The 18,451-nt window shown below is 40.2% G+C and overlaps 2 protein-coding genes and 1 long non-coding RNA gene across 8 annotated transcripts; 1 reads left to right on the top strand and 2 right to left on the bottom strand.

Moving 5' to 3' along the window:
* Window positions 1-224: 224 nt before the first annotated feature.
* LOC103712260 (myb-like HTH transcriptional regulator family protein) lies at window positions 225-7,683 on the bottom strand (the record flags this gene model as incomplete). Its single annotated transcript, XM_039117585.3, has 10 exons — window positions 225-883; window positions 1,846-1,915; window positions 2,035-2,107; window positions 2,903-2,942; window positions 3,039-3,115; window positions 3,194-3,401; window positions 3,802-4,361; window positions 4,499-4,531; window positions 4,671-4,722; window positions 7,501-7,683. Coding segments are annotated over 10 exons (1,596 nt in total), but the record flags the coding sequence as incomplete, so codon positions are not given.
* A 1,380-nt stretch (window positions 7,684-9,063) lies between these two features.
* LOC148700320 (uncharacterized) lies at window positions 9,064-12,378 on the bottom strand. 4 transcript variants are annotated; one of them, XR_016398054.1, is made up of 5 exons: window positions 12,054-12,373; window positions 10,789-10,843; window positions 10,524-10,676; window positions 9,883-10,014; window positions 9,064-9,401 (listed from the first exon to the last, which is right to left on the bottom strand). It is a non-coding gene; the product is annotated as an uncharacterized LOC148700320 (long non-coding RNA). The 4 variants fall into 4 exon arrangements; XR_016398053.1 differs by lacking the exon at window positions 9,064-9,401 and adding an exon at window positions 9,691-9,799; XR_015971853.2 differs by lacking the exon at window positions 9,064-9,401 and having other exon boundaries at window positions 9,691-10,014; window positions 12,054-12,378.
* A 548-nt stretch (window positions 12,379-12,926) lies between these two features.
* On the top strand, window positions 12,927-17,858 carry NIAP (Major facilitator superfamily protein). Of its 3 annotated transcripts, none has more exons than XM_017844066.5 (6): window positions 12,927-13,202; window positions 14,310-14,578; window positions 15,184-15,421; window positions 16,002-16,533; window positions 16,646-16,848; window positions 17,553-17,858. In XM_017844066.5, exons 1-6 carry the CDS (start codon window positions 13,200-13,202, stop codon window positions 17,772-17,774), a joined length of 1,467 nt encoding a protein of 488 aa, XP_017699555.4. In that variant the 5' UTR covers window positions 12,927-13,199; the 3' UTR covers window positions 17,775-17,858. The 3 variants fall into 3 exon arrangements, with proteins under 3 accessions (XP_017699555.4, XP_088564368.2, XP_088564367.2); XM_088708242.2 differs by having other exon boundaries at window positions 12,930-13,202; window positions 14,310-14,582; XM_088708241.2 differs by having other exon boundaries at window positions 12,930-13,202; window positions 16,670-16,848.
* The last annotated feature ends 593 nt before the right edge of the window (window positions 17,859-18,451 follow it).

Raw genomic sequence — 18,451 nt, forward strand, 5'->3', positions numbered from 1 at the left:
AGCCTATTTATATTTCATTTATCAGAATGCTGATAGACATGAGAATAATGTTTTTATTGCTGAAGGTGGAATACCCAGCATGCATCTCTCTCTCTCTCTCTCTGTGTGTGTGTGTGTGTGAACGCATGCGTGTGCGCATGCATGTGCATGCAGGATCAGCAGGCATGGTAAGACTGATAATGTCACGAGGATGCAAATGGATGAAATGATGAAAGGAATTCGCATTTACTCTGCCTGCTAAGATGATGAATATATTTCCTTGAAACTTCAAACCTCGCGGGAGAAGAAAATCGACAGATACAATGATAATGACCACATAAAACCCACTCATCAGATTATTCTAGGACAGAACTCCATGGATGCAAAATAATTAGCAATTTAAGGGGCCTTAGGTTTTGAATTGTACTTTCCACATGACAGCTATCAACATAGACTAGAAATAAGAACCCTGCTAGGCCCCTTAAAGTGTAGAAAGAAATAAGCATAAAAATAGCATTGCAATACTTAAACAAGGTACATATGTGGTGCGGCAGCAAGTTGTCATGGCATGGAATCCCAGCTATGAACCTAAGGAAGTTATTTCTCACTCAACTTCAAGCCTTGCCCTTTTATGATCTTCTAGGGGCTTGGAGTCAGTATCTGAATCAGTGCCTTTATGCTTTGAGTTGGAAGAGCTAGGTGGACAGATGGAATCAACTTTTGATTCAGCTTGATGTGGCGAGGAATGATGAGGAGATTCTAGCTGCATTTCTGTGTCTGGCATTTCCGTGTCTGGCATTTCCATGGAGAATACAAAGGTATTGCTGGCTTTTTGTTGCTCCTCCAGAATCTTTTGCAAATACCCTGCATGTTCCTCTATGCGTAACTGAAGTGCCCTTTGTACCTAGAGAAGTGCACTCAGATGAATAAATTAATAAAAAAAAAGAAAAGAAAAAGGAGGCAATATTCATATCATTCCATCTGTATCTACAATTTGTGATTGAAATTACAGTTCCCCTTTCATTTGAATTCTTATCTAGAAGTGTCACAGCAGTTGTAACTTGAGCTAGTGGTTTTGACCAATTTTTAAGCTTCCATTGACTTCTAAAATGTTCTTCAACTTGCCCAGGATGAAAATGAGTCAACAATCTTGGCTAGATGTGAGGTGGACCAGAACAATATATGCAAATTACAGAATGCAGCAGCAGCAAATAAGGTTGTGTCTGCATGTAGATAAATTGGCAAAACTGTAGGATTGCACATCTTCTGATGAATATAACGAGGGCCATTAAACGAGAATACACATCAAGTTTATTTGATTCTGTTTTGTGAAACTTGTTTCACTGTAAGTTCCTCCAATGAACTGATGCAAATTTGATGAAGATGTACTTCTGGTAGCATGACAGGTTAAAAGCATTGTTGAGTAGAAAACAGAAAATTGTCACTTTTTGTATAAATTTTAATATGGGCTAGATTTCATGAACTAGTGTTTTTGTTGGGGCATATTTACATCACTTTAGACTAAAGCACTCCTGATTGATCAATCAAAGTTGTATGGGCATTGACATACAAGAGACAGCTGCCCAATTGTGGAAGCTCTGTAGGTCCCACATAAAACCATGATCAAGTAACACACGCTTTCTCGAAACTGATCATAAGGGGAGGCTGGAAATGCAAAGTTCTTGGCATGATGCTATATGGATGATACCAAAGGAAAATAGGACTGGTGAAAGTTCTGAAAACAGTTTGGAAGAGCTGCATAATATCATTTGGAATTGAACAATCACTGACATGTGTCAGCTTGAAAAACAGTCTCTCAGAGAAATGTCAATTTTCTCACCCAGAATTACAATAATTAATGCTCACCTCAAGTTGTTCATGTAGCTGTTTTTGAACCTCTATTTGCATCCGTAGAGCCTCTATCACTTGTGTGCTCCTAAAAATGAATAGATTAGCGAAAGAGCTGTTGGACAAAAGTTTGATCTCAAATATGAGAGAGAGAGAGAGAGAGAGAGAGAGAGAGAGGCAGGAGGGAGGGTGGGGGGTAAGTTTTACCTTTTGTTGCCTAGATCACTTTCATGACTAATTGTTGGTGCCTTTTTATCTTCAGAAGAGGAAGCTTTTTTGTCTTGATAAGCATGTAATCAAAACCATAAGAAATAGGCATGTCAGTGACAAATTAGGGTTGTTACCTAGATATTATAAATGAATAACAGTGATACAGTATTCATGGACGTCCAGATAATAGAGCTGGCAACTTGTGTAATGTATCTAAAGAGCTGATTTATAAAATTTTCAGCAGATAGAGCAGAAGGATTTTGTTATTTGATGGCTCATAAGAGTCGCTCCCTAGGAAAGATGCCTCATCTTTGCAAACTGTCAGTCTTATATATATTGATGAACTTCCTAACTTCGCTGCTGTTTAACAACAGATGCTGAAAGTTCTATTTATCCCATTTTTTTCATTGAGAAGTGGGAAGAGGAGGAGCATTGGCTCAGTCAATTGGAAGTATTGTCTTCACACTGGTGGATGAGGTTTAAATACCGTGAGATGAGGCCATCCCAGTTACTCCATGAACAGGACGCCCCACTTATCAACACTCAAGATCAAGACAGTGGATGTCCTATCCTGTCCAGGTCCATTTCCTGATACTCGAGATAGTGGGATACCCTACCGTCCCACCAGTGCCAAGTCCAAAAATTGATTCTCTACACATATGCAAGCCAAGTTGTAGATGATCACCTTGATAAATTTTAATATATTTCACAGAGAAACGTAACTTAACTTAGAATCAGTTCAGTCGAAGTCTGGATTAGTTTTTTAGTTTATGATACTGGTTTATTCAGTTAGAGACATCATTTTTCCAATACCAAGCAAGCGCTGCTTCAGGAGCAATTTCTTTTCAATATTTTCATTATTTACCTTCTTGCGCCTCTGGGAGATACTTGGCAAGTCGGTATTTCTGCAAGTTACGACCACACAATAGAAGGGTGAGGTATCACAGCAAGTAAACATTGCAAGAAAGAAAATACTTCCTATAAGAGATCTGCTGTATTACCTGCAAGTGACTCTTTACATGATATATGGTCAAACCCTCAACATTCATAAGCTTTAAAACACCCTTTGGAGTTGCCTCTGCATGAGAAAGAGATGTCAGCTAAGTGATGTAAGAATTACATCCCGTAACATTACAAATTAAAATAATGTTCTTACTTTCGGCCCCATCAAGCTTGTTTACAGCTTCTACAAACCGCTCATGGAGATCCAAGGTCCATCTTAATCTCGGTTTATTTGCAGCTGCAGTCGTAGATGTGGAGGATTTGGAATGTAATTGAACTTTAGCAGGAGGTGTTAATGGTTGAGAAGTCTGGTTGCAATTAGAGGAAAGTGGAACAGATGGGGCCAGTGTCTCATAAATATCCTGAATAAAAAAATATAGCCACTTTAGATGCAAAAACAATATTCTGAACAAATTTGATGAAATTATAACTATACTTTGTTCAAAGTATTTTCAGCGACTCATTGGTTGTCAAAGGAAATATCACTTTTACTACAATTGGACGATGCCAGCATATCCACTTTAGACTCAAGGAAGTGCTGAGGAACTAGTCCGAATATATTTGGCTAAATATAGGACTAATTTTTCAAGAAAATGGTGAAGTTCGAATTGAAGAAAAAAGAAAGGTTGATTGTGGTATCAGACCAAGATCTTGAACATTTATCTACAGGAGATAATCGGCTCAAATTATACAACATGTTTCTTCTAGAACCTCCATGATAAAAGTAGAAAACAACAGCAAATAAATAAAAAATATACTTACGTCCAGCCGCGGGCTTTCCCCATTGTCTGTGATAGCTATGCCAAGTTGTTCAGACAACATCTGTAATTCCATCTGCTCGCCAAGTGCTATGCTGTTGTTGTCATAATTCTCTCCATGAAAACTACTATCTGAAGCATCTCCGGACAGATTAAGAAAATCCTTCATCAGGTCATCAGAGTGTTCATCTTCATTATGTACATTACTTGTATCTCCAACATGAAGCAGAGGAGAATTCAAAGATTGAACAACTGAATTTTCCAGCTTGCATTTCTGAGGATGAGGAAGGAAGGGCAAATTACTGAGCTGCCGATAGGATTCAGAGCTTGTTGAAGACGACGAATATAGGCTAGCACAAAATGTAGAAGAACCAGAAAACGCATGCTCAAAATGTTGAGTGTGAGACTCATTAGAGAGAGAGCTTCCTGGTTCAGATTCTGGACATAATTTTTTGAGGCAAAAAGGAAGGCCCTTCTCGGGGGAGGATGAATTGATTAATTCTCTTTGAACATGGGGGGATGGGCTTGCGCACGATAATTTGTCATCCAATAATTCTTGGCAATCTGATTGGACATTGAACAAGTTAGAAATAGATGAGGCTGAAGCATAACAGCAATGTCTCGTTCCTTCAGGAGGATTGCTTTGTTTGACTGTGATGATACTGTGGCTACTCATGTTCTTTGATGAACGAATCACTTACTAAACTGACTGAAGAATACAATCTCTATTGAGCCTACAAGGGAAACCACTTTGTCAGCCCACACTACAGTGCTAAAAAAAAACTTTATAAAATGGATGATTTAATTGTGCAAAGGGATTATTGAAGAATAAGAGAGATACGGTACACAATTATGGGTTTAAACAGATTGTACCATAGAAGCCTGCATGCTTCCATAAGATGTCAAGAATTGGTGTTTCAAATATCTGCATTTTCACAAAAAGTTGTAAAGTGTGTTCAAATATCTGAAATGGGCAATCCTGGGGTTACACAATATCTAACATAGAGATCAGATACTCTGACCTAGCATTTTATAGATGAATATTTCAATTTGGAGACACTAGCAGATGATTCAAAGACTGACAACTATCAATAGACGTACATTCAGAAACAAATTAGAGATTAAGTACCAGAATCATCAAATATCATGCTACCAGCATTCCACATCATTCCAGGTCCAGAGAGGCTTATTGCATATTGATGTCAGTCAAACACTGTAAAGGAAATACCGAAAACAGTAACTCTAGTTAAGAACGTAGCAACCTCATAAGGTGAAAAAGGAAAAGGCCGAATCCTCTAACCTAAAAAGGGAAAGGAATCCCAGAGAGGTGGTCTTTGCTCGACCTCTCTATAGTTATAGCCAATGCTAAAAAAGAGAAAGATTATACCGTTGATAGTTTAGTTGGATTCCAGAAAAAAAAAGTTTTATTGCTGATGTCATGCAGTTCTCAAGAATTTGAAAGTGTTTGACTTCAAAAAGGGCTCAGTAGGACCCTGTTTTGTCATCATATGAAAATAATCATGGTAAAACATTTATGATTTTGTGTCAAGCCTTGTGATGTAACAAATGTGTGTCAAAGGTAAAACTTGCTGGAGAAACTGGAATGGTTATTTTGCCTGATAATCAGGGGAGACCAGTCAACCATTTAAGTTCTGGTGCCAACCCTTGCAAGGTAACTAATATGGTACAGCATATGAAACATAAAAATTGCCGATACTGGAATAGTTATATTGCTTAGATACTGCTACAAATTTTGTCATTAGACACTGCTAAGGATTGTCCTGTTCACCAAATTCCAAAGGATTCAGTGATACAGCTACGTATAGTTAGATGGGATCATGCATGTAGATTAATGCTTAAATCATATTGATAATTCGACTAAATTGACTGTTGGTGAGCTTCAAGCTAGTAATAATTAGAAGACATCAGACAAGTTACAGAGAAATCTGCGAAAACTTTATCACTGACTACACCAAAAATTGGAATGGTTAAAAGAAGTACACTTATAAATATTATCAATATATTAAAACATAAATTCATATGAACCCTAAGCCAAGGTCATCAATGCTGCATAACTAAATTCTGACTTTCGTAAGCTCATACATATTTCGATGTTTCTTGAAAGTTTTTCAGCAATCAAGTTGGTTATTGTTATTTGAGGGTCTGGTGTTACGGACTTTGGGATATTTCCCTATATAATCAAAATTCATTTCTTAGAAGATTCCAAAGAATCATCCAAGAACTGACACCCCACAAAGGGTTCAATTTATCTCCGATACAGGTTACTAGAAGGACCCACATATGAAAGTGGACCGAAGAACATATTATTCTTCAGTCTGTATTTTTCATTTTCATGATAATCGTTCCCTTTGCGAAGTTCTTACAGATAAGAAGCTTATACCACATCATTTGAAAGCATCATCTGATCGCCATGAAGCTGCCAGCATATTTAATGGAGATAAATCCCATTATATCCACAGCTAGGAGCCAAGTTATACTGCCCAAAGTACTAGTCTAGTCTTGTAATTTGGTTGGAAGCCTGAGAAGAATTTTCATGAGCATGAGGGTAAAGGCCATCTGCACCAAACCATGGCCATACTCTATTGACGCAGCACAAGCCACAAGAGCAACCAGCAACCAAGACAGTCACTTACGTGATAATGCCACCCGACGCAGTTTTCTTCATCTTCAAAACAAAGGGGGCCTTCTCACGGGCAACACATGTTTGGACCATATCAACTACCTTTTTAGCACACATCATGAGCTCTCCTCATCACCGGACACGGTTCACCCTTCAGGTTTTGCTTATCATAGTCTTGATGCGCAAAAGCCAAAAGCATTAATTTACTATCCGGCTTGCCAGGAGGATGAACCTACAGGGAATCATCCCAGATTTCTATGGTGTGGGGGATGCCAATTTGAAACGAATTCACTATGCTCCGGTCTCTAAGGGGAAGGCTTTTGTTGTTCTACGGTGAATTAAAATCTACACACTAACTAACCGATATTATATAGAACAGCACGATCAAAAGGCTGGAACAAAGATATGGGTTTCTGCTCCAACAACGCGTCACATAACCTCTCCAAATGCGCACACATCAAGAACCAGATCGCTCGAACTCTACCAGTTACAACGGCCCTCGATAGAAGCTAAAGAAGACTCCTCCTCCTCTTCGATCTGAAACAAGGACATCATCGGGTTTTTTTTTTTAAATTTAAAATAAAATTTTTCTAGGCCTATTCTAAGCAATGTTCCGTGAACACAGTCGATTGGCTTCTACCATTAACTCGATCGGTAGGCGAATAATCTTGGGAAGAAACTGGTGAGCTCGGCTGGCTAATTAACTCGACATCGACATCGGACTGTACCGTCTTGCAGGGTCCGAAATGGCCATCGATATCGGTCATGGCTCGGGATCTGTGGTTCGGATGGACGAACAAAAGAGGCCACCAGGCTTGGCGACGACAAATCCAGAGGGGGCTCGTGGAGATGCCTCCCCTCCTGTCACGAGCTTCGAGACAGAGCTAGCAATCATGCACAGAAAGGGGGAGAGGAAATCTATCCGAAAGGAAAAGCGCAGCAGAATGTGCGCGTGTGTGTGTGTGAGAGAGAGAGAGAGAGAGAGAGAGAGCTTAGTCTGGTATGGGCATGGGCATGGGCATGGCTGCGAGAAAGCAAGCGAGCGAGAGAGGAAGCACTCACCTCAGCTGCAGATGGAGATGGGAGATCCCTGGATAGCCAAAATGTCAGGAAAAGCAAAGAGATTCGGAATCCCAGGGAGGCTGGCGGCTGGAGTCGATGACGACGACGATCCGAAGGAAATGATTGGAGCTCCCACGAATCCTCCGTTCGTCTTCGCTTCTCTCCTGTTTTAATATCTTCCAATTAGGAGTCTTTTGTTTTCGTTCCACTCTAGGTTAGATGATGATGACCTGTAAAACCAAAAGATGAAAGAATAAAACCCAGAATTCCCAAAATGCCACCAGTTCCAGATGAATGCAAAAAAGGCATGTCCTCCCTCCCACGACAACGACGCCGTGTCGTCGTCCGATAGAAAAATAAAAAACAAAAAGTATCAGGAGAAGTAAGTAAGACGGAAGAAGAGACTGCGAGCAAGAAAGGGGGGACGCATGATACCTATCAGAATAAACCGAGGGCGTCATCCTCCGCCGCCTGACGGACAGCGATGATTGAGGAGGTGGAAAAATAGGCGCGTGGTGGGACGCCACCTGAGTTTTTATCGCCCACTTGGATGCTGCTCGACCGCGCAAATTTCACTTGCCGGACTTCCAGGCTGGAAGCTCGAGCAAGTTATCCATGCGCGCCCTTTCGTTGCTTGAGACGGCACCAGATGCGCGCTGGGTCGGTGACATCATCCCCGGCTCATTTGATGCCCGCCGGGCCGGACAAGTGGACAACCCTCCAATCCAAAAAAACAAATTGGACATCCCCACTGCCCACTCGAGCCGCATACTCAAGATGACCTCTCAACCATTACAGCCTGCAGGCGGATTGCTACGGATAATTAGGAAATATCTCCTTCAGCTTTTTGACATTTGCGCTTCCATCCTAATATTTCTAATTTTTTTCGATTAAAAACCAAAACTTAAGATTTGGTTGCAAATACCCCTGCCGTTTAGGATCCATGAAGGCATGATTGTCATAAGATAAACAAGATATTTTTAAAATTCCAAAAATACCCTTCGCAGTAAATTAATAGGAAAAGAACAAACTACACTTGGTAACCACCCTTACGATTAATCGGCGACGATTCAACCTCGACGATTGCAATCATTAGCCCTTTTTTCGGCAGGCGAAAAGGCACCTAGGTCTCCTTTTGGACATGGACCCCATTTTCTGCGTCACACGACCGCCAGATAGAGCGAGGAGGAGATTCCAATTTAAAAATGATAAATTAATGGTTTGCCTGGTTAATGTTTACCGCGTAAGCGTGCCTCGCTCCGAATCCGAGATTCCATTCGGACTTTCGTACATAACCCTCTCGAGCTTCCGCTGGACTCCGAGCGTCGCCGTGTATCCGCCAACGCAGCGCTCCATATGCATGCCAGAGGCACGCATTAATTTAGCTGTTGCTTAAAGAAAGAGAGCATCCGCCGTAGAAAGTAACAACCCCAAGAAAGAGTGCATCTACCGTATAAGCATCACAATCATGACGACTGTGATTGCCTCTCCCTGATACACATATCACACGCCATCTTCGACCAAAAGGCAATAACGCAAAGCATCAACCAAAAGCAATTGATGTGCTCATCCACATTGTTAGTTTAGCTGTAGCGGTAAATCAGCCGTTTGTTTGTAGTTATAGCTGTAGATGATCTATACCGTAGTTGTACATGAGTTGCACACGATAGCCATCTTTTCTTATAAAAAGAGGGCTATAGCTGTTCTTCAAGCAATAAGAAAAGAAGATTACTTCCCTCCTTTCTCCCCCAATCTCTTCTCCTTCTAACACACATCAAACTGATCGGAGGTGCAGGCGCCGGCATACTGCAATTCCACAGATTTCCAAATGCCCCCCTCTGCAATACAGCCATATGCACAGTTCCTATGTTCTCTCGTGCATTGCAACGTACCGACGAGCGCTGAGAAAATGTCCCGATGAGCAAGGAGTAGCACAGATAACATCATTTAGATGAAATGAGCGGCAAACTAAGTGGGGCACAGACAACTAGCATGTCAAAAAAGGACACCATCTGAGAGAGCAAAACCTAGAAGAACCCCCCATTAAATAAAAAGATCTAAGAATAATACGGGCAGAATTTTCTACGAAACGATTTTTGTGGAAAAACATCCTCATTTTCAGCAGATTATCCTCTATAGGAGATATTGATGAACAAGGATCCTTCGAGCAGACATCAAGGAACACATAAATGAAAATCCATGACCTTTTTTTGTCTCTTGCTTGAAATTTTGCACTTCTTAGACGAGGACTACAGAACCAAACCAACAGCGCGGGATAAGACTCAATTGTCTACAATACCTTGCACATAAAGACGAGAACAAGCCTCAGCAGTGATGGCACGAAAATGACCGACACCGCATAAAGGCCTCCGGTCTCTTTACCTGTATTCCAGCTCTTGTTCAAATTTTAGCAATCGTTCGCCCATGGGCCTCAGAAACAGCCTCAGATCCTTGCACATCTGCATTTTATCCTCCGTCGGAGACCCTTTTCTTCACTAAGCCTTATATCTCAATCTGCAAGTAGGAGTAGAAAGGAATTAGAACTGCAACTAGGACAAATCAAATAATCACCATCATAATCTAAGGCCTTTTCCATAGTATACATGGACAAACTCAATCTTGAGAAGGCTCTATGGAAGGATCATATATACCACTTGTTGTCAGCCTGATGTTAACTAGGCATATTTTCAGGAGAGGGGCCTGCTTTGAAACCCATATAGCTAGTTGCTAGGCAGGCATCTCCCTTGGTAGTTGCAATTGAAGCTCATGAAATCAAGAAGCTGCACTCCAAGTTCTCCTAGACCCAGCAAAGAGTGAAGGAGAAGCCCAGAACTGTGGGTACTGAAACAATTTCTACAATCCACATCAGCCCTATCCCTCATCAGTGCATGCTTTATCACTGGAAAACTCTAATAAGCCTGTTTGCTAGTCTAACAAGGATATTTCTGTTTGACTGAAGGAAGAATTCCATGCAAAGAGTCTACTCTGTGATACATCCAGGCAAAGATAAAGGAAAAACCCACCAAATTTCTTCCTTCTAAATGCAGCTTTTGCAATAAGGTGTAGCAAATCAACAACCATTAAGATTTACTCACGTCGCCTCAGCATTCAGAGACTTCTTCGATGTATGCATTACCACTGGAAAACCCCAATGAACCCAAAGAGCTAAGCAGCTCCTGCAATCCAAGATCAAAAAGCAGCAAAAACAAGAAATATAAAGGAATTAGAACATCATAGAAAAGCTAATTGATATAAAAACTCTTGAGCAGAGTGTGCGGAGTACCAAACCTTTATTCGTATTGCTTGCCCATGAATTAAGACTCCTTTCCTCCCAAGTTCCAACCTGCAAACATATGCAAAGCACTATGTTTAAGAGAATAAATGGAATTAAGACAAAACAATGCAAAATAAAAAGAAAATTCCCTACTTAACTCCCTAATCTATAATTTTCAACCTGGGAGAAACACAATCAACTCGAGCAACTAAATTTAGGCCCTATTTACATCTTCATATCATATTTGAATTCCATTTCAAACCACAGGCAGAATTGATTCTGGTCAAAATCTGGCTGATAAATGTACAAGATTGCTATTTATATGACAACAGTTCATAAAAGAAGAGCTCGAACTACGAATTGAACCTTTATTTGAAATTCACGAAGCTTCTACCACAAGCAGAATGTCACGACTTAGAAATGGGCAGAGGGATAACTGGGGTTTCAGCCCTGTGCAATGGTTGGGATGTCTAATATAAGCAAACATGTCCAAAGTCATCAACTAATAGTTATAAGAAGGCAGGTTAAATGAGAGGAGGATGGACAACTAAATTAAGCCCATACAAGAAGTTTCAGGTTGCAGAAGAGGAAAGAGGAAAATTCCTGAAGATTGGTTATAACTGCATGCTTAGATACGCAGGAAGGATAGTACGCAGAGAAGAGCTAAAATATTACTGCATAAAGATATGAAGGAAAAGTTTAATGCTATAGCCGGCAAAAAGGGGCATTCTTTTACCCAAAATTAATGCTATAGCCAGCAAAAGGTTAATAATAACAATGAAGGAGAAGTTCAGATTCTTATCTTTTGAAAAAAACCAACTTCACATTATCCCCAACCCTCGGTGCTGCAACAACTCTAAATCATAAACTTCATAATCTTGTGAACCCAAGAAAAAAGCCATCAAGATTAATTTAGACACATATTTATGCCTTAAAACATAACCTGACCCAATTTAGACCTACATGACTTGCAAGCAATATTCCTCATAAAATAGAACTCAAAGAACAAGAAGAAAGCCCAAATTGGAGTTAAAAAAATCACAGAAAACGATAAAATGCATAACCTATACCAAAAAATACAAAAGTGAAAGTTCCCTTGATGCAGAACAAAAGAAGAATGAGATAGAGAGAAGAGAAGAAGAAGAAGAAGAGCGGAGAGAAGAAGAAGAGGAGGAGAGAGATGGAAGAGCAACTCAATATTCTGTATTCTCCATAACGAAAGAGAAGATATAGCAGATTTATGTTTTAGAAAGAGAGAGAGAGAGAGAGGAGCATTGACCTGATTCCAGACGGAGCCCAAGGTGGAGGGCTTGGGTTGCTTGGAGATGTCGTCGACGGAGAGCTTGCGGCGGACGGTAAGCGGCGCGGCGTCCTCCCTCGTCTGCCTTACCCAGTACGAGTACGATGTCTGCTGCTGCTTCTCGGCCACTCCGCCCCCTTCCATCGACGGTTATTAACAATAGTGGTGAAGATGTCCGCCTCCTCACCTCCACCAGCGAGAAGGGGAGAAAACGACGAGAGACCTCTCCGGCGACCTCTCTATCCCGTTCTTTGCCCCTGCGCGGGTGGACAAATGGAGGAGCGAAACACTGGATGGGAGATCTGATCGGATCCACGCAAGCATCGAATAAAAAAAAGGTAGGCATGCGGAAGCGACGAGGAGGTCAGATCAGAATAAAAAATAAATAATGCATTGAGATATTTATTTGATGAATGAGATTAAAAAGATAAATAAATGGCCATGATTTTTTTTTTTTTTTTTTTTTTTTTTTTTTGCATGCAGACTAAAATATTATTTCTTCCTCCCGTGCAAGAGTTGTCTATGTTTGGATAATTAGTATTAAGAACTCATTTAGCTAAAAAAAAAAAATCTATTTTTTTAAAAAATCATACCAGATATAAAAAATTTAATTTTTATCGGGTGAAATTTAAAATAATTTTTTTGACATATTTTTAAGGTTTTAGATACGATCGATAAAATCTTTCTTTTTTTATTAAGGATGTAAAAATATTTTATATAACTTTTTCGGGTATTATATATACAGATATTAGTTTTAAAAAAATATATATTTCAACGAGAGTCCTAATAGCCGGTCTCGTCCAATCTATGTCCCTATTATTTATAAATATGGGGTATGGGTCGCCAGCTAGCGTCGAACTCGCGTTGTTATTATTATTGTTATTATTATCTGTTCCCTGTTTCGAGCGTTGAATTGGGTGAGCGAGCGAAGCATCTCCCGCCGGCAGTCTCCCAAATTTTAGCAAACGCACCAGTACGAATTCGCGGAGAAGCCAAGCCCAGCAGGAGAGGACGAAACGCTCCTGCAGCAGCAGCGGGAGCAGGAGGAGGAGGCGATCAAGAGAGGAGGAGGCGATCAAGAGAGGAGGAGGCGACTTCGCTTGGAACCACGAACGAAGGGCTACGATGGTACGGCTCTCTATCTTTCTCTCCAATATCCCTCTCTTTCTTTTATATCATCTCTCTATCTGTCTTTCTGCCTGTTCTTCAATTCTGTGAGTTCCGATGATTTATGTCTCATATATAATTCTTGCGGGGTCATGTTTTGATTTCGGGCGTTTAGTTAAGAGCGAAAAACGAATAAGGTAACAAACAGGTAATCGAGCCTTCCTTTTCTGGTTAATCGTTCCCTTCCTTCAAGAATATGGTTTGAAGCTGCCACGCTCGGACCAAATTGTATGAAACCAAGCGCATAATCATCCATAAAGTCCAAAACGATCCCCACTCCTGCAAATACGAAAAAAGAAACCCTTCTCTCCAAAGGAAAAGAAAAGAGGGGAATAATAGTGGATTCTTTCTGCAAAATTAATTCTCGTAAATTTATGGTGGCTGTTGAAGTAGGACAGAAGTTTCAGCATAGAAGAAAGAGCAACTTAACCCACTCGGCATGTTTGAAGAAAGGGAGCTGCATCGGTATCGCTGACGTATTTATTAAATAATGAATTATGCTCCAATTAGGGGAAAAATTATTGAACTCATAAAAACTTGGGAAAATGCTATGCTCGGTACATGATAATTGACCTCAAAATCTAGAAATGCCTCTTTCATTTATGTATATAAAAAAAAAAGGCTCCAAGCACTGTTAAATTTGCATTTCCAAGACTAAAGATCCTTAGGTGAACATGGAGGAATCTCATTCTAGTCCTACTCAACTGATTGGCTTGAAAAGATGAATCAAGAATTACAGGATCTTATCTTATATGCCTATCCTGAACTTTATTCCTTGGGATGCATGTAGAACTTTCTTCCCCACACATTGGAGAAAACTACTCACAGTAGACTTGTTAAGGATTTAATTCCAAACATGGAGGCTCTCAACAGATTTTCTTGGTCAATAAACTTTGGTTATGGTGACGCCAACTTGATTTTGATGTACTTTGTTATTGGTGCTGCAACACACACACACGCACATGCACATGCTTGCATGCAAAAACGGAGACAAATTAACACCCGCCATCAATATATTGTCCATTGCAAGTGTTTCACTGAAGCTTCTGTGCAATTGGTTTTTTGCAGTTGAGGGATGAGAGCGCAACATTTACTGTGGATGATGCCTTGCTGTCAATGAGGTTTGGGAAATTCCAAGCCCTCGTGCTTGCTTATGCAGGGATGGGTTCGGTTTCAGAAGCGATGGAAATGATGCTTCTTTCGTTTGTGGGGCCTTCTGTTCGCATGGAGTGGAAGCTTTCCTCTTATGAGGACAGCATGATCACAAGTGCTGTCTTTGTTGGCATGCTATTAGGAGCATATTCTTGGGGCGTAGTTTCAGATAAATATGGAAGGAGGCAGGTCCTTCTTTTCCTTGCATAGTTTGTTCCTGGCCACATTTTTGTTTCTGCCTTTTCGGTCATTTTCCCTATTGCAAGTTGTTGTGCCTCATGTCTGGAAGAATGCGTACTTGTTTTTAACTATCAGCCACAAGGGGAAAAAAAAAAAGAGGGAGAGAAACTCGTGTGACAGCACATGTCAAAAATTGTGACTATTCTTGTTCATTAAATGAAATTTACCATATAAATTGCTTAATTGTGTTGTATAATACCATATGACTGTTAAAGGAGAAAAATGAACTAGAAAAATTGCAAAAGAGCAGCAATGTTTATGCTCATAATAAAATTATAAACTTGGACTTTTCGTATAATGCTGGTTGTTCATCAGGTGTTTCAAAATGGCATGCCCTCAAGTAGGATCTGTTTTGATGCTGATACGTAATTGACTGCATCATAATTTTCTAAATGAAACCTCATCCTTAGAACAATGTACGAATCATCATAATTTTCTTTGTCTTCTAAATCTGAGCCAAATTACAGCTTATTCTTCGTCACTTTTGCTTGTAGGTGGATTCACATTTGCAGGTCTCTTATGTTTAAACTTTTTTCCTTTTTTTTTTCAGGATGGGGTTTCTATTTACAGCATTAATCACCAGTGGTGCTGGTTTTCTTAGCGCATTTTCACCTAATTATCTATGCTTGGTTAGTCTCCGTTTTATTGTTGGTATCGGATTGGGAGGCGGGCCTGTGCTCACTTCTTGGTTTTTGGAGTTTGTTCCTTCTCCAAATCGAGGTTATTGGATGGTTGTTTTTTCATTCTTCTGGACTATTGGCACAATCTTGGAGGCTTCTCTTGCCTGGGTATGACTATTTTTAGTGTCCCTCTGGTTTCTTCTCATGAACTATATATATACTGACAGCTATAAGTTCGCCCCTCATGATAACTTCGAATTCAATTTTACAAGACCCATGTGGACTTGAAGTCTTGAATGCATACTGCCCATTGTAAACGAATTGACATCAAAACAGCATGCTATCTTGAACTTTTCTTCGATCGTTTAATGATGTTAAAATTATATCTATCAGATTATGATAGCATTAGCCTTTTGGCTTTATAATGATGGATAATATTCTTGGACTTTCACATATTTTCTTTTTGATGTCCATTTCATTGGGTGCATGTAGTTTCTTACTTTGCTTTTTAAGAATGTGGAAATAAGATACCTCTAGAAATCTGTATGAGTTGGATCGCTCGGGTCGAATAAGGATCCTGCAAGTATTTTAGTTGAAAGAAAAAAGATCTCCATTTCAAAAATTCAAGTTGTTAGTATGTGCTTATAGGTCTTGCTTAAAATGATGATCGTACCCATTAAGATGTTGTGAGGCTGGGCGATGCTATGTTCTTTTTCAAGGATTTAATTCTCTGCCTTATATTTTGCAGGTTGTCATGCCATCATCGGGCTGGAGATGGTTACTAGCTTTCTCCTCCGCACCGTCATTTCTTTTGCTTCTATTTTATGGTTTCGTGCCTGAGTCACCAAGGTATCTTTGCATGAAAGGCAGAACAGCTGATGCAATGGTTGTTTTGGAGAGTGTGGCTGAGATAAATAGGGCAACCCTCCCTCCTGGCCTGCTTGCTTCTAATCACAAAACAGAACTTGATGAAAATATTTATCCTTCTGAAGAATCACCTTTAATCACATGTCGGAAGTCTGAAACAGCGACTGATGAAGATATAGGATCTAATATAGGAGCAATCAGTGCATTATATAAGCTTTTATCACCAAAATTGATCAGATCAACTCTTCTTATTTGGATGGTTTTCTTTGGAAATGCCTTTGCGTACTATGGCATTGTTTTGCTAACCTCCGAACTCAGCAATGACCACACAGATTGCGCATCAAAGGAGTTGCGCTCAATCCAAACAAAGGATGTCAACCTATATGAAGATGTATTTATAACTAGCTTTGCTGGTAGGATTATCATAACCTATTCTTACTTTTTCCATCGAATAACATCTGAACTATGCATGTTATATTATTTCGATCAAGAAGGGTAACACTTCAAATTTAATCCTTTAATCAGAGGTTCCTGGGCTTCTCTTGTCAGCTGTAATTGTGGACAGGGTCGGCCGCAAGCTTTCGATGGCAGGCTTGCTCTCTATAAGTTGCATTTTTCTACTCCCACTGATATTTCATCAGGAAGAAGCACTGACGACAACCCTTCTGTTTGGTGCTCGGGCATGTATCATGGGAAGCTTCACAATTATATACATATATGCTCCAGAGGTCCGTATCCAGAATTTGCAACATTTTTCTAAATGCTATCATGACATTCTGTTTTATGATGTTCGGCGGAAGGGGCTACGATGCTAGGCATAAATCAATGAAGTAAAATTCGCAAAAACAGCACGTGGTACTGAGCCTGGAAGAATTCAATGAAAGACTACATTGCAGACATAACCAAATCCAAGTTGACAGCTACCATCCCTGCATCAATAATATTTTTGACTGATATGCATTTTTTTTTTAAAAAAAATTTGGCACCAATTCATAGAGAGTTGACATCAGGACAAGGGCCAGTGATGATGCATTCAAATTTCAGTAAATCATATCTCAATTCGAAAAGCCAGTGATAATGAATATCTTCCTTGAAATTCATGAAATGATTTCGATATAGGGTGATTTTGACATTTCATGTGAGGGATAAAGGGGGTAGAAGGACAATAATACAAATGACTTCCAGCTTCAGAGAAAGAGATGTGCCCTTTCTACCACAGCTGCCGCCACTAGCTAGAATTAGATAGTGCACATAATGCATCTGTGCTGATTGCTGTTTTGAGATGCACATTCCTGTGCCATCTGAAAGTTTCGTCGTTGAATGATCTGTCTTGATCTAATTCTATGGTTAATCCAACCAGCCCTGCACATTCTTTTATATCTAAGAGTTGGTGGCTGAGCTCTACTTGTGTCTGCGTTTGTTTTTTTTGTAGGTTTACCCTACCTCGGTCCGGGTCACTGGTGTTGGAATTGCGAGTTCGATGGGAAGGATTGGTGGGATCATTTGCCCGCTCGTGGCTGTTGGTTTGGTTCGTGGCTGTCATCAGACTGGAGCGATTCTTTTATTCGAATCCGTGATCTTGGTCTCAGGGGTGGCCACCTTTTTCTTGCCTTTGGAGACCAGCGGCCGTGAATTAACTGATTCTGTACGGTAGCTTAGAATAAAAGAGAGGGGAATGGGTTTAATTTCTTCAGATACCTACTTACCCTATAAGCCTTCAATATCACTTATGAACCAAGACTAGATAGTGATTTGGGGAAATGCGGAATGGTAAATTCCAGCCGCACCATTCTTTGCTGCTGCTTCCTGGGAGCCGTCCATTTCAATTGCGTTGAGGTGGGGCAGTACTTTGACCTAAATGCTGCTGGATTTGTCTCTTGGTTAGACCTGTTCAACATTTCAGCCAGCCAAAGTCAGGTTGTAGGCTCAGTCCAAGATATAACTAATATTTATCAGACTCAGGCTTGGCCTGGCCCGGCCCGGATTTCGGACCTACTTTCCAAACCCAAGCCTGGTACCTACTCGGGCTTCGAGATTCAGGTTGGGGCTAAGTTTTTTCTTCTCCCTGACCCCAATCCGATCTGATCCTGACGTCGAACAATCAACAGACCATAATCTAGAGGTCCAGAAGAATCATCCATATCAAGCAAAGTTCGTTAAAACCAAAAGCCAGAAACCCGTGCAATATAAAACAAATATAAAATTGTTTCATCGATAGGGCAGTGCAATTACACCGGAACACAAGGTGACAACCATTATGACCTTTTAATTCCAGATCGACTCTTCACCTAGTCATGAAATTTGTAATTTCTATGTAGTTTCCGGATGATT

This window comes from Phoenix dactylifera, chromosome 12 (genome assembly GCF_051530095.1).
Source record: "Phoenix dactylifera cultivar Ajwa chromosome 12, Ajwa_hap1_PhDact_Kaust_v1.1, whole genome shotgun sequence".
Classification (NCBI taxonomy): domain Eukaryota; kingdom Viridiplantae; phylum Streptophyta; class Magnoliopsida; order Arecales; family Arecaceae; genus Phoenix; species Phoenix dactylifera.

Bases quoted from the DNA above. Each gene is read 5' to 3' on its own strand.
- NIAP (XM_017844066.5), top strand. The intron at 14,579-15,183 runs GCAGGTCCTTCT...TTTTTTTTTCAG, and splicing joins TCAGATAAATATGGAAGGAG to GATGGGGTTTCTATTTACAG. The intron at 15,422-16,001 runs GTATGACTATTT...TATATTTTGCAG, and splicing joins TGGAGGCTTCTCTTGCCTGG to GTTGTCATGCCATCATCGGG.